The sequence below is a fragment of the Felis catus genome, chromosome C1 (genome assembly GCF_018350175.1).
Source record: "Felis catus isolate Fca126 chromosome C1, F.catus_Fca126_mat1.0, whole genome shotgun sequence".
Lineage (NCBI taxonomy): Eukaryota > Metazoa > Chordata > Mammalia > Carnivora > Felidae > Felis > Felis catus.
Window position 1 is genome coordinate 187,955,159 of NC_058375.1, and position 15,168 is coordinate 187,970,326.

The window sequence follows — 15,168 nt, forward strand, 5'->3', positions numbered from 1 at the left end:
ACATTCCTAAAGTGATAATCATTTTTCCCAAGGGCTTTAATTCATTCAGCCTCTCAGTATTTAGAAATCAAATAGTGGGGCATCTGGATGGCTCAGATGGTTAAGCATCTGACTATTGGTATCAGCTCAGGTCATGATCTCATGATTTCATGAGTTGGAGCCCTGAGTCGGGCTCTCTCTCTCCCTCTCTCTCTGCCCTTCCTTTGTCTCTCTCAAAATAAATAAATAAAATTAAAAAAAATTTTTTTCAGAAATCATATAGCTATAAAACCTAAATAACCATAGTTTGGGGTAGTAGGGTAGCATCTAAATGATAGTAATAATGATGCTCTTGAAACATAGCAGAAGCAAAGCATAGAGAAAGTACTTCCCAAATCATCAGAAATATTAAGTAATTTTCACATTATTTTAGTATTTCATATTTTTTAATGTTTTTTATTTTTATTTGGTTACAAAGAGTGTGTTTGTTTTGTCTTTTTTTTAACGTTTTAATTATTTTTCAGAGAGTGCAAATGGGGGAGGGGCAGAGAGAGAGGGGGGACAGAGTATCCAAAGCAGGCTCTGCACTGATAGCAGTAAGCCTGATGTGGGGCTTAAACTCACAACCTGCAGATCAAGAGTCACATGCTCTACCAACAGAGTCAGCCAGGTGCCCCCAGTATTTCTTATTATATTTTTAGAATTTTGTAAATCTGGCGATATTTTTTTAAATATCCAACAATGGAACATTGATTAAATAGTGTGTTAAAAATAATTTGTTTCAAAAGTTCAATTCACAGAGCATCCCATTTCTCTGTCCCATTGAGGGATAAATAGGATTTAGATTACTATAGTTGATTTCAACCAAGGATATATTGCTTCTGCCATCTTCCTTATACATGTAGCTGTGTTTAAGAGTAACATCAAATTTGTTCCACTTTCAGTGTATCCTTATGCATTCTACACTGCCTAATTTTTCTCCACATCTCAATACTGAATGCTCCTAACTCTTCATTTGGTGTTTTCAGCCAATGTCCAAGCCATGAAGGCATCTTCAGGCTACTATTTTTCAAGTAATATTGTGAGAAATATATTTTTCTGTTCTAAACATAATGATTCATCATACAAAATAGAAAAATATAGAAAAGTAGGAAGAATAACAAATTACTTTTTGAACCAAAGATCAGGAAGAAGAAGTTCCTTTTGCAATAACCTGCTACTTGTTCAATGGTGTTCCTAAAAAGTGATCAGAGCTCGAATGGTTATCAACAAACTGTCAAGTAGGCACCAAAGCAGTGAAGGGGAGACAGAGTGATTTGACTGTACTCCTTCTGCAGAGTGTCCTCCATCTGAGCAGCTCCTGAGTAGTTGTGCTTAGGAAAGATCAAGAGCAAATCATGGTTCAGCCATGACAATGAAGTCGAAGGTATTATCAATAATAGCCAGCACTTACTGAGTGCTTAATGTATGCCAGGCATTTTATCTACATAACCACACTCAATTTGCACAAGCCTATGGTCTGGGTGCTAGTTTTACCCCCTTTTTGTAGGAGGAAACACTGGGACTTGAAGTTAATTAACTTGCCAGAAGTTACACATCTAAGGGGTGGAGCTAGGCTTAGAACCGAAACAACAGATTCCAAAGCCTCACTCCTAACTCCCAGAGGGTCTCATTTTGAAGATTCCATATGCTCCAGAGAAAAGAATTATCTCTCTTGCTTTAACAGCCTTTTTAAAAAAAGAGATCCGGCTCTTCCAGGGGTGCCCGGCTGGCTCAGCTGGTTAAGCATCTGTTGATTTCGGCTCAGGTCATGATCTCACAGTTCATGAGTTCCAGCCTTACATCAGGCTCTGCACTGACAGCACAGAGCCTGCCTGGGATTCTGTCTCTCCTCTGTCTCTGCCCCTACCCCACTTGCTCACTCTCGCTCTTGCTATCTCTCTCTCAAAATAAATAAAAATAAACTTAAAAAAAAAAAGAGAGGGGCGCCTGGATGGCTCAGTCGGTTAAGTATCCAACTTCTGCTCAGTCATGATATCCTGGCTCATGAGTTTGAGCCCCATGTGGGCTCTGTGCTGACAGCTCAGAGCCTGGAGCCTGCTTCAGATTCTGTGTGTGTCTCTCTCTCTCTGCCCCTATTCCACCTGTGCTCTGTCTCTCTCTCTCTCTCTCTCTCTCTCTCTCAAAAATAAGTAAGCATTAAAAAAAATTTTTTTTAAAAAGAGAGAGATCTGGGTCTTCCAAAACATGCCTTAAAACCATTTACAATTCTAGGAAAGCAAGTCAGATTTTCATCAAATTAATCTGGGTTATAGGTAATATGTTCATAGTTAGCCATATATATGATTCAGTAGACTTCTATTTTTCTAGGCTTTATGTACTTCATCCACTGATCCCCATGTATACTAGATTGAGAATATTTATAATGGCCAACACATAACACTATTATATCCATCACTATTCTAAGCACTTTATACTTACTATCTCATTTAATCCTCACAACATGAGGGGTGTACTTTTTCATTGCTGTAAAATAGGCATAACATAAAATTTACCATTCAATTTTAAATATACAGTTCAATGGCAGTAAGTACATTCACATCATTGTACAACCATTACTTCCATCCATCTCCAAAACTTTTTTTTTAACATTTTATTTTTAAGTAATCTCTACACCCAACATGCACTCAAATTTACAACCTAGAGATCAACAATTGCATGCTCCACTGACTGAGCCAGCTGGCACCCCCAGAACTTTATCTTGCAAAACTGCACCCATTAAACAATAACTCCCTATTCCCCCTCCCCACCAGCTACTGGCAACCATCATTCTACTTTTTGTCTCTATGAATTTGACTAAGTACCTCATCTGAATGGAATCATACAGTAGTTATGCTTTTAGTATTTTGTGACTGGCTTATTTCACTTAGCATAATGTCTTCAAGGTTCATTCACGTTGTAGCATGCATCAGAATTTCATTTTTTTTAAGCTGAATAATAGTCCTCTATGTATATACCATGTTTTGTTTATCCATTCATCAGTTAATAGACATTTAGATTGCATCCATATTTGGGCTATTGTGAACAAGGTTGCTATACACATGAGTGTACAAATACCTATCTGTTTGGGGAGTCTGGCTGGCTCAGTTGGTGGAGCATGCAACTCTTGGTCTCAGGGTTGTGAGTTTGAGACCTACATTGAATGTAGAGATTACTTAAAAATAAAATCTTAAAAAATATATATCTATCAATTCATGTCCCTGCTTTCAACTCCTTAGGGTATATACCCAGAAGTAGAATTGCTGGATCATATGGTAATTTTACTTTTAATTTTTTGAGGAATTGCCATATTGTTTTCCATAGATGCAGCTGCATCATTTTACATTCCCATCAGCCATGCACAAGTGTTCCAATTTCCCTGCATCCTCACTGATACTTTTTTTTAATTTTTTTTTCTCAACGTTTATTTATTTTTGGGACAGAGAGAGACAGAGCATGAACGGGGGAGGGGCACAGAGAGGGGGAGACACAGAATCGGAAACAGGCTCCAGGCTCCGAGCTATCAGCCCAGAGCCCGACGCGGGGCTCGAACTCACGGACCGTGAGATTGTGACCTGGCCGAAGTCGGACGCTTAACCGACTGCGCCACCCAGGCGCCCCTCACTGATACTTTTTATATTCTGGGTTGTTTTTTGTGTTTGTTTGTTTGTTTTTAATAGAACCATCTTAACAGATGTGAAGTGGCCTTTCATCGTGGTTTTGATTTGCATTTTCTTAATGATAAGACACATTAAGCATCTTTTCATGTCCTTATTGGCCACGTGTATATCTTCATTGGAGAACTGTCTATTCAAGTCCTTTGTCCATTCTTAAAATAAGGCTGTTTTGTTTTGTTTGTTTTTGAGTTGCAGGAGTTCTTTATATATTCTGAATATTAATCCCTTATCAGATATAGAATTTGTAAATAATTTCTCCCATTCTCTGGGTTGCCTTTTCACTCTGCTGATGGTATTCTTTGATGCACAAGTTGCATCATATTCAAGAAACTATTTCCAAATCTGATGTCATGAAACTTTTCTCCTGTGTTTTCTTTTAATGTTTATTTATTTTTGAGAGAGAGAGACAGAGAGAGACAGACAGATAGAAACAGAGTGCAAACAGGGCAGGGACAGAGTGAGACACACACACACACAGAATCCCAAGCAGGCTCCAGGCTCTGAGCTGTCAGCACAGAGCCCAACACGGGGCTCAAACCCACAAACTGTGAGATCATGACCTGAGCCGAGGTCGACACTTAACCGACTGAGCTACCCAGGCACCCCTCTCCTATTTTTTTTTTTTTAAGAGTTTTATAATTTTAGCTTTTATACTCAGGTCTTTGAGTTAGTTTTTGTGGATCCTGTGAGGTAATGGTCCAACTTCATTTTTTTGCATGTAGGGTATATACTTTTATCATGCTCATTTGACAGTTTCTTAACTGAGGCAGAGATGGGTCAAGTAATTTCCCCAAAGTCACACAGCTAGTAATCCTGGTGGAACCAGGATTCAAATCCAAGCAGACCAAGCTCTTATAAGAACTAAAGCTTAATTTTTGCTGGTTTTGATTCTAGTTGTTGCACCTTTGCATTTGTGACATATGGCTCATCAAATCTTTGATGCTAAATTGTTTGGCCAAGAATCAAGCCCTGTTACAACATTGCAACTTTGGAAAAATTCAGACGGCTTTATGATTCTCTTTTTAATGGCTTGATATCCAGGAACATATCATCACCAAAGACATATGGGAGAGAGATAGTATCATTTGCACAGAATCACAGAAATTAAACCTGCAGAGAAAACAACTGACTGAGAATGGTAGTGTTTACACAAAGCTGATTGAAGTCAGGCTGGAGGTGGAGAAGACTTCCCAGGCACAGCTGCAAGTGGCTGAACATCTCTCCCTTTCCATCCCACCCCGACTTCTACTCCAGTTGCACTTACCTGGCATCTCCAAGGCTGGCTCCAGTCACATCACACCTGCACAGGTGCAACAACAACGGGTGGTCACCCTCTCTTTTAAAGTTTGGACTTTGGGGGCGCCTGGGTGGCGCAGTCGGTTAAGCGTCCGACTTCAGCCAGGTCACGATCTTGCGGTCCGTGAGTTCGAGCCCCGCGTCAGGCTCTGGGCTGATGGCTCAGAGCCTGGAGCCTGTTTCCGATTCTGTGTCTCCCTCTCTCTCTCTGCCCCTCCCCCGTTCATACTCTGTCTCTCTCTGTCCCAAAAATAAATAAACGTTGAAAAAAAAAATTTAAAGTTTGGACTTTGGGGCACCTGGATAGCTCAGTGGTTTCAGACCCTGACTTTGACTCAGGTAATGATCTCACCAATGATGAGTTCAAGCCCCACGTCGCGCTCTGTGCTAACGGTGTGGAGCCTGCTTTGGATGCTCTGTCTCCCTCTATGTCCCCCCGCCCCCGTTCTCACTTGCTTGCTCTCTCTCTCTCTAAAACAAATAGACATTTGGGTGCCTGGGTGGCTCAGTTTGGTTAAGTGTCTGACTTCGGCTTAGGTCATGATCTCACGGTTTGTGAGTTTGAGCCCCGCGTGCGGCTCTGTGCTGACAGCTCAGAGCCTAGAGCCCACTTGATTCTGTGTCTCCCTCTAACTCTGCCCCTCCCTCACTCATGCTCACACTCTCTCTCTCTCTCTTAAAAGTAAATAAACATTAACATTTTTTTTTAATTTTTTTTTCAACGTTTATTTATCTATTTGGGACAGAGAGAGACAGAGCATGAACGGGGGAGGGGCAGAGAGAGAGGGAGACATAGAATTGGAAACAGCCTCCAGGCTCTGAGCCATCAGCCCAGAGCCTGACGCGGGGCTCGAACTCACGGACCGCAAGATCGTGACCTGGCTGAAGTCGGACGCTTAACCGACTGCGCCACCCAGGCGCCCCGACATTAACATTTTTAATAAACATATAAATACATAAATACATACATACATACATACATACATACATACATAAATAAATACTTTTGAAGTTTTATTTATTTTTTAACATCTTGACTAGTTATTAACTAGTCAGTGCCTAGAACAGTACCTGACATATGGCAGATGCTCAACAAATAGTTGTCAGATAAACATATTAGTTGCCAGGGTGTGTCAGGGAGAGGCCATAGCCTCTACCCAGTAAGGGTGTGCAATCTGGTTAAGGACCAGATTAGAGTGACCACAGTGATATCTTGGAGGAGGGGGAATTTGAGCTGAGTCTTGTGGTAAAAATAAGTGTAGAGTAACTATCCAGCTATAGGTAAGTGAAGGCATAGAGGGAAGACAGTCAGGGAAATTAGACAGGAATGGCTCTTAGCTGGAAAAAGAGGGTGGCGTCAAGTTGCACAGGGATTTGCCTGCCAGTCCTGGGATTTCTGGACTTTTCTCTTCATCCCTCTGTCGACTTCTGCACACAAAGACTGGCCACCATCTGTGGTAAGAAAGCAGCTGGCTGTCCAGGCCTTTCTTGCTTTCCTGGGGAACCTGGAACCCTGCCACCCCATATCTGCTGAGCAGGAACACAGCCTGCACCAGCTCCTTCCATTCTTTGCAAACCGTCACCTACCATCATTGGGTCCAGGGTGGACATGACAGCCAGTGCAGGGATGGGGACAGGTGCTGGGGTCCCCTTTTCTCCTCTGCACATGGAGGACCGGTGAGCACTGGGAACATGGCTGGCCAGAGAAAGTCCCTTGTTAGAGGAAGCACTCTAGTGGAGTGTAGATAACAGGCCACTCTGCACACTAATTACTCATTTCAGAAGAAACCAGAGCTGGAGTTGATTGGCAAAGCCAAGGCAGACCTGAAAAGTTTGAAAACATCACAGCCAGCCTCCTGCTGTCACTCATTTCCCTGTTCCAGAAATTCCCTTCCCGGCTCCCTTCTGTCTCCTTTTAGGTTTTATAGTAACTTCTGGCAGTTAGAGGTCCAGGATAATGTTGGAGAAGGAACTGAGATTATACATAGGAGAGGAGGGTGGGTGCAATAAAACAAATTAATTTTTAACATGTTTTCCATTTATTAATATAATCTAACCACTGCTGATTTTTTAAAGTATATTTATTCATCTTTGAGAGCAAGTGAGCAAGTGCATGTGAGTGGGGGAGGGCCAGGGAGGGATAGCGAGAGAGAGAGAGAGAGAGAGAGAGAGAAAGCAGGCTCCAAACTGCCAGCACAGAGCCCAACACAGGGCTTAATCCCACAGACCTTGAGATCATGACCTGAGCTGAAACCAAGAGTAGGACGCTTAACTGACTGAGCCTCCCAGGCACCCCTATTTTATTTTAAAAAAGGAAGAAGAAAAAAACTAGCTGTAATCTTATGCCCAACACTCTATTACCACTGTTATTAGAATTTTAATATATTTTCTTCTAGTCTTTCCACCATGATTATATACTTATATATTTTTATAAGATTGTAATTGTACTTTACATTCTCTCTTGTATCTTGCTTTTTTCTACTTAACATATTGTTTCACACCTTGGACTCCCATACCAAGTACTAACCAGGCCTGACTCTGCTTAGCTTCCGAAAGTAGATGAGATCGGATGCGTTCAGGGTGGTATGGCCGTAGACTCCACACCTTGGAAATGAGTGAATAGATTCAACCCTGACTTGTCTTCTTGGTAGCCCTAAGCAAGCCCTGGGCCTCTCTCATTGCATCAGTTCATCCAATAAGATGTGAAATTTACCAACCAACTTCACAGGCATGATTTGAGAAACTATTAAGAAAAACCAGAAAACTAGAAAAAATTTAAAGAAACTGTACTAGACAAAATTATGACTCTCCAAGTTGTTTATGTCTTAATCCCTGGAACATATGAATATATTAGGTTAAGTGGCAAAAGGAAATTAAGGTTGGAGATGGAATTAAGGTTGCTAATAAAATGGCCTTAAAACAAAGATATTATCCTGGGTTATCAGGGCTGGCTCAGTATACGCACAAGGATCCTTAAAAGTGGAAGAAGGAATCAAAAGGGAGAACCAGGAGAGAGCAGCATGAGAAGGACTTAGCCCAACTTTGTTAGCTTTGAAGATGGAAGAAGGGGTCACAAGCAAGGAGCCTCTAGAAACTGGAAAATGCCAAGAAACAGATTATCCACTAGAGCATCCACAGAAAATAGGGCCCTGTCAACACCTTGATGTTAGCCCAGTGAGATCTATTTTAAACTTCTGACTTCCTGAACTATAAGATCATACATTTTTATCATTTAAAGCCATTAAGTATATGGTAATTTGTTAAAGCAGCAATAGGAAACTAATACAGAGGCAAGATCAGCTTTCAAACTACAGGCAAAAATGTATCTAAATACCCCAAATTCCAGGACAAAGGATTTTCTAACTCTTCTTGGCAACACCCTGCCCCATTTAGCAAACTTCCCAGTAAAGCTCCAGAACCAAGCTGATAACTTCAAAAATACCCATGAAAGAGAAACAATAAGGGGCTCTTGTCCAGATCAACATGTGTATCATGCTATCTACATAGGGCCCACAGACTCTCAGAGGAGGCTCAGTCTTGTGGCAGAGAGAAGTCATTTGAAGCAAAGATTTACACAGAGGAAATGAAGTTCCAATTCACCCAGAAAGATCTAATGGCTCCATATTCCGGGGCTTACCACAGTGCCTGGCACAAAGATGGTGCTCAGTAAAGACTACATGACCAAATGAAAAAATGGAATGAGAGAGAACTTGAATCAGTTTGCCTCAGGACTGCCTGATCCTGGGCAGGGACAAGAAGAAAGGCCAGTTTGCAGCCCTGCATGAAAATCCCGACATAATCATTGCCACCCCTGGGTGCTTGGTGTATGTGGCTGTGGAGATGAACCTGAAGCTGCAGAGCGTGGAGTATGCAGTGTTCGATGAGGCAGACAGGCTCTTTGAGATGGGGTTTGCCAAGCAGCGGCAGGAAATCATCTGCCGCCTCCCTGGGGGCCACCAGACGGTCCTGTTCTCGACCATGCTGCCCAAACTGCTGGTGGGGTTTCCCCGGGCGGGCCTCACGGAGCCCGTGCTCGTCCGGCTCAGTGTGGACGCCAAACTCAACCAGCAGCTCAAGACCTCCTTCTTCCTTGTGGCGCAAGGACACCAGAGCCACCGTGCTGCTCCACCTGCTGCACACAGTCGTGAAGCCCCAGGACCAGACGGTGGTGCTTGTGGCCACGAAGCACCACGCGGAGTACCTCAGCGAGCTGCTGAGGACCCAGGGGGTGAGTTATGCCCACATCTACAGTGCCCGGGACCAGACGGCCCGCAAGATCAACCTCTCCAAGCTCACCCATGGCAAGTGCTCCATCCTTATCGTAATGGACCTGGCAGCCCATGCCCTGAACATTCTGCTGCTGGACAATGTCATTGACTACAGCTTCCCTGCCAAGGGCAAGGAAGGGCATTGCCCTCCCTATAATCCTTCTCTTTCTTATCCTCTGGAAAAAGCCTCAGGATGTATGTGGGACTGAATTTTTCAGGGTCTTTTTGCACTTGAAGTACCTGCCACATAAAATGTTCAGACATCAGAGACCAGTTGATGCTTTGTGTTTGGATTCCAAACATTCGTTTAATTTACAAATTCCTAAAGAGGACAACCAATTGAGTAATTAGCCATGCTTTCTTTTCTCTGTTACTCAAATTATTTTGTTAGTTATCAATCTTATTTGTCCCTTTTTCTCCAGTGCCTGACATATTGTTTGATGCACTGTATGTATGAATGAATAAAATGGATGAATGAATGAATGAATGAATGAATGAATGTCCTGGATACCTGTTTCTCTCTTCCCAGCAGAGATATTCCTTTATCCTATGGCCTTTGGCTTCCCAGCTCTCTCTTTAGCTGAAGAAGAGTCTCTGGTGGTCTTGAATGCTCAGCTACAGCTGTGGGCTGTCTTTCTGTGGCATTTTGATCTCCTGAATACATCGAACTGGAGCAAACCAGAGCAAGAACCCAAATCCTAAGGCCTTCTTCTCCCCATCAGGCACGTTCTATATTTCCATCACATTTTTTTTCTTTTTTCCTACTTTTTAAAATTTAAACATAAGCCTTCTTTGATAAATTTTGCCAGGATACAGCAAAGTAGCTCAGGCCACTGGCTTACTGACCTCACCTGACAAAGGTGATTACCTGATGGGTGGGGAGAAATTGACCAGGAAGTGGCATGAGGGATCTTTCTGGGCTATATTTTTGTTTTGTGTGATGGTTACAGAGGTGTATACAATTGCCAGATTTTATTAAACTGAACATTTTAGCCCTGTGCATGTTATTATATCTTAATTATGCCTGTTTTTAAAAAATTCTTTAAGAGAAGGACTCAAATCACAAACTGCTCATCAGTCAAGAATGTCATGATTGATTGGTGATGTCTACCACAGACAAGGGGGGAGGAGGATAGATGTCAACACAAGTCCTCATGTTTGCTATTCTTGTGCTTAACTGATCATAGTTAGAGAGTTTCTGCATCATTTAAGTAGTTATAGTATTAACTCATCCACATTAAAGGATTATAATGAGGTGAAAGTTCTCTGTAGAATATATATCCCCGGCCAAGTGTAAGATGTTCTTATTCACATTTATTCCACATGATGTCTTGCACAGTGGAACTGACTTTGGCAGGTAGGTTCCCAGAAAATTCTCCTGGGCTGAAATGAAATGCAGCAGAGCCAGATATTTTCAAAATGCAAGGCTTCCCGCTAACATGAACATAGTTTGTCTGTTCCATTATTCATATTACAAACATTAAATGCTGATGCTGACTTGTTGAGCTGACTTTCCCATTGCCCTACAGGGCCACTTTTTAAGGTGCTAAAATTCTTTCCACAGGCTGAACTAAGTGATGTGTTTTCTTTTGAAGCTCTTTATTCTTTTCTGATGCTTTGTCTCAAGATGGGGTCTGGAATTTCTCATTTCTCCTTCTCCTTCCAACTGAAAATCTACAGGGGCCTTTCAGAGCTTTGCTCTGTGGGCTCTTGGTTTATGTCTGTTGGCTGAGGCATCTGTGCCTTTAGGCACCTTCCAGGAGTCTCCCAGTGTACTGATGAGAATTGTGCTAACCAGCCTGTATCACTGGGAGGCTCAGGGCTCAGTAGCCATGCTATTTCCATGGTGTCCCCACAGAGGGAGCAGGACAGAACCTGGCAACCATACCTCCACTTCCGAAGCCAACCAGAGAGCCAGGCCCAACGGCAGATGCAGCCTGGGTATTCAGCCAAGAGATACCTCCGAGGCCTCTTGCGGACATGGCCCCCTGACACAATGTACAGGCTCCAATGTGCAGGTCAGTGGGGCAGTGGGAGGACATACATCCTGAGCTGTCCTGCCTTCTGGTGTGAGAGTCTTTTTTCCATCAAGTCCTGAAACATCAGAATTTAGGTCCAATTTTGTGTTAAGGCAAAGGTGCTCAAGCTTGGGAGCTGAGAGCCTCTATCATACCTTTTACCTTTTGTCCTCCCCAACATTTGCAGAGGAACATACAGCCTGAAGTTTTGCCTTCTCTCTAGCTCCCCTTAGGACCTTCACACTGTACATCCTAAGCAGAATTTTCTTCCCAACCTTCTCTACTCAGAGACTTCAGATCCTCCAATCAATCCCTCTCTTTTACAAGATAAAGAAAAGAGGCCCAGGGGACAAAATAATTTGCCCAAAGTCATTCAGCCAAAAGCAAAGCTGGGACCAGAAGGCAGATCTCCTCATACCGCCAGCTCCACATTCACCCCAATATTCCCTAGTTCCCATTCTGAGGTGATCCCAGATCCTCCAGGAAGTAGAAATGTTAGGCTTCCTCCTCTTAAAGATGGCAGCTCTCCAGCATCATCCACTTAGGAGATGGACACCCTTCTGTTGAACAGAGACCCCAAATGCACTCTGTAAAGGCTTGAAAATGAAAACAGGAAACTACTGGGGATTCAAATTGCCAGAGATTTAGCAAATAAACAGAGACCCACACAGATAGATACACACACACAGAGTAAAACTTGCAACATTTGGTACATATTTCTGCTAAAAAAGTATTCATTGTTTATCTGAAATTCAATTTTAACTGGACATCCCATATTTTATTTGGCAAACCTACTGGGGATGAGAGGAGTGAGAAGTAGGATTTGCCAGTGCCCACTGCATGTTTGCCATTTCTTCAGCACAAACAGGACCACAAGAAGACTGACTTTCTTCTTACTTTATAGGTTTACCTTGGAAAAGGAGAGAAAACAACTATTTCCCCAATGAGTGATGACTTGAAGGAAGATGGGGTGTGGGCTTGTCCAGTAGGTTTTACCTTCATGGCAGGCCCAGCATTGCAGGCAGTTCTATTTATTTAACACTTGTGAGAAAGAGCCTCTTAACTAAAGATATGTTTATCTTTGGGTGGGGCAGAGGACAGAGCAGACCACTGCCTCAGAGCCTGGCCCAAACATCTTCAAGGACAATAACTCCTCTTAAGATAAGAAAATGTCTCCTCAAGTTAGGGGAACAATAGCAATACTGCGGTATGAGATCACTGGCCCAATGGCCTCGGCTACCCCTTCCATCACATCTCAGAGCTCATTAACTTTATAATCCCAGTATGTTCTTTGGTCCCATATTTCCACCCCAATGATAACCCCTCCACACCCTTCAGACCCACATTTTCTACAAATGCTTCTCTGACAACTTTAGCCAATATTGAGCTCCTTATTTTCTGACCTTATATCACATCAACATTTGGGGCCAAACAATTGAACGCAGAAGAGCTTCATCTCTCCAACAGACTATTAGTGCCTTTAAAAGAGGCCTATGTCTGGTTCTTCTGTGTCTATCCCACTGCCTAGCAGTGGTAACCCCCAATAAATAATTGTAGAATGACTGAATGGAGAATCATGGGGCCTACGTAGCAAGTAGGATACATCCAGTAAAAACCATTAGATTCTCCCCCTGAAGCAGGAGGAGCCTTTTACCCAAACCCAAAGAAGCAGCCATGTTTCTTCCACCAGGGAGACCCAGTTCTTGGGAATGGTGAAGTGGAAGAAACACATATGTGGCACAGGACCAGAAGCATGAAAGACACTGAACAGAGAACCCTCTATGGGTTCTATCTGATTTTTAATCCCTCCCATCTACTAACTGTCTTCTCTAATGGGCAACGTCCAAGGCCAAGACTAGTGCAAGTGGGGAACCTTGTAGTTATCTCCAAGACCTCTGGACCGGTGACCACTCTTTCTACCAATAACTCCTGGCCAATAACTCTACCAATACTCTTTAGGATACATCAAGGATTCTGTGCTGCTCCAGGACAGTCAACTTAATGTACCAAAGAATCTCAGGCCACAACAGGATCTTTCAGGTGTACCCCCGAAATACCATCTCTTGCCTGTCTTCCCTTCATTTTGGATTCAACAAGGAAAATCTTTTGAACAAGGTACATGTTGATTTTATGACCAGATCTCAAATATTTGAATTTTTAACACTTTAAAATGGAGTTCACCAAAATAAGTTCTAGGGATCCTGGGTTTCATTGTCTTTAGAGTCTAGACCAGCATTATCCAAACATACTTCCTGTAATGATAAATTGTTCTATAATACGTGCTATCCAATTAGTAACCATTAGCCACATGGAGCTATTGAACACTTGAAATGTAGGTAGTGTGACTGTAAAACTGAGGTTTAAAATTTTACCTCCTTACAACTAACTTACATCTAAACAGCCACATGTGGCTATTGACTACTGTATTAAACAGTGCAAGTCTAGACTCTAGATTTTAGATGATTTCTTAAGCCTATTCTACTCCAATATTCTTTAATTCTATGGTTTTGTGGTAATGTTATAAGAAAAAATTCAGGCTTTGGAGCAATGCCTGTCCTTTCTCTTACTAAATGTAAGATCTTGAGTAAGTCACTTAACCTCTTTGAACTTCTGTTTACTCATCTCTGTAATGAACATGATGAGTCTTGCCTCATTAGTGTACAGAAAATTATTGTGAATTGTCTGTAAGTTGTTCAGTGCTATGAACATTTTACTTATCAGTAATATTCTTGGGAACTTGCAGCATTAAAAGAGCCAGAAATTGCCTTTACTAAGAAGAAATAGGAAAAGATGACTGGGTAGCACTAATGGACAAAGAATAAGGCATTGTCTAGTGCCAGGGTTTTTGAGAAAAGAGAAGGTAAGAACAAGAGACTAACATCATATGAAGCTAATTTTTCTGAAATGAAGAAGTACTTTTCCAGAAATTATGGTAGTGCCTACCTGAGTCCTGTCCTTGGAAAAAGATCTGGCCAGGATAAGTAGAATATCTGGTCTATCAAATGAATGGAGAAGAATGTGGCAGGTTCTCAGAGCCTGGTGCCATTAAACGTTCCTGCCATACACCACCCTTAAGACTTGACTCTGGAACCATGGAATTTTGGTCATAACCTTGTCCACATGTAGCTCATCTACAGGAAATATGCTGGTCAGGCAATTATATTTCTCTTTGTAAATTAATACACTGGTTTATAGAGTCACTCTACACTTTGCTAATGTGGGTCAACATCCAGACCAATTGATTCTGGGACACTGAAGAGATCAAGTTTCTGGGCCACCCATGTCCTGGGAATGGGTCCTTCCCCAGGTAACACCCAATTTTAACATTGCCTTATGCACTCTGCAAAATCCTACTGTCTCCAGTTAATATCCTTAGACTTTGATGCCCTAGGGTCTATAAAAAAATTTTTTTTAATGTTTATTTATTTTTGAGACAGAGAGAGACAGAGCATGAACAGGGGAGGGGCAGAGAGAGAGGGAGACACAGAACCTGAAACAGGCTCCAGGCTCTGAGCTGTCAGCACAGAGCCCAACACGGGGCTTGAACCCACAGACCGTGAGATCGTAACCTGAGCCGACGTCAGACACTTAACCGACCCAGCCACCCAGGTGCCCCCCTAGGGTCTATAAATACTGGACAGGGGACTGCAGTACTTTTATTCTGGGAGTGGATCAACACTACACACCTAAGGGATCAAGCAATTTCCTTAATTAATCCCGTATGCCAAGGAGTTGTAATAAGCAGGAAGAAAACAGAGGACATATAGAATTATAATTAAACATGTGACCATTAGCACCAGATCTCAAGCCATGTGACCTCTCTGGGCTTCCGTTTCCTCACTTATAAAATGGAGATGACCACACCCACCTTCACCTCATAGGGTTGGATGT

At 42.4% G+C, this 15,168-nt stretch overlaps 1 protein-coding gene across 6 annotated transcripts in view; it reads left to right on the forward strand.

Moving 5' to 3' along the window:
- KIAA2012 (uncharacterized protein KIAA2012 homolog) overlaps nt 1-15,168 on the forward strand; it is a 109,867-nt gene that overhangs the window by 6,913 nt on the left and 87,786 nt on the right. For 5 of the 6 annotated variants that reach the window (XM_045034287.1, XM_045034289.1, XM_045034288.1 and 2 more), the window contains exons 3-4: nt 11,118-11,277; nt 13,237-13,392. In XM_045034287.1, the coding sequence (XP_044890222.1) occupies nt 11,118-11,277; nt 13,237-13,392 (316 nt within the window). The remainder of the gene's footprint in view (nt 1-11,117; nt 11,278-13,236; nt 13,393-15,168) is intronic. The other variant, XM_045034290.1, reaches the window with a different exon arrangement.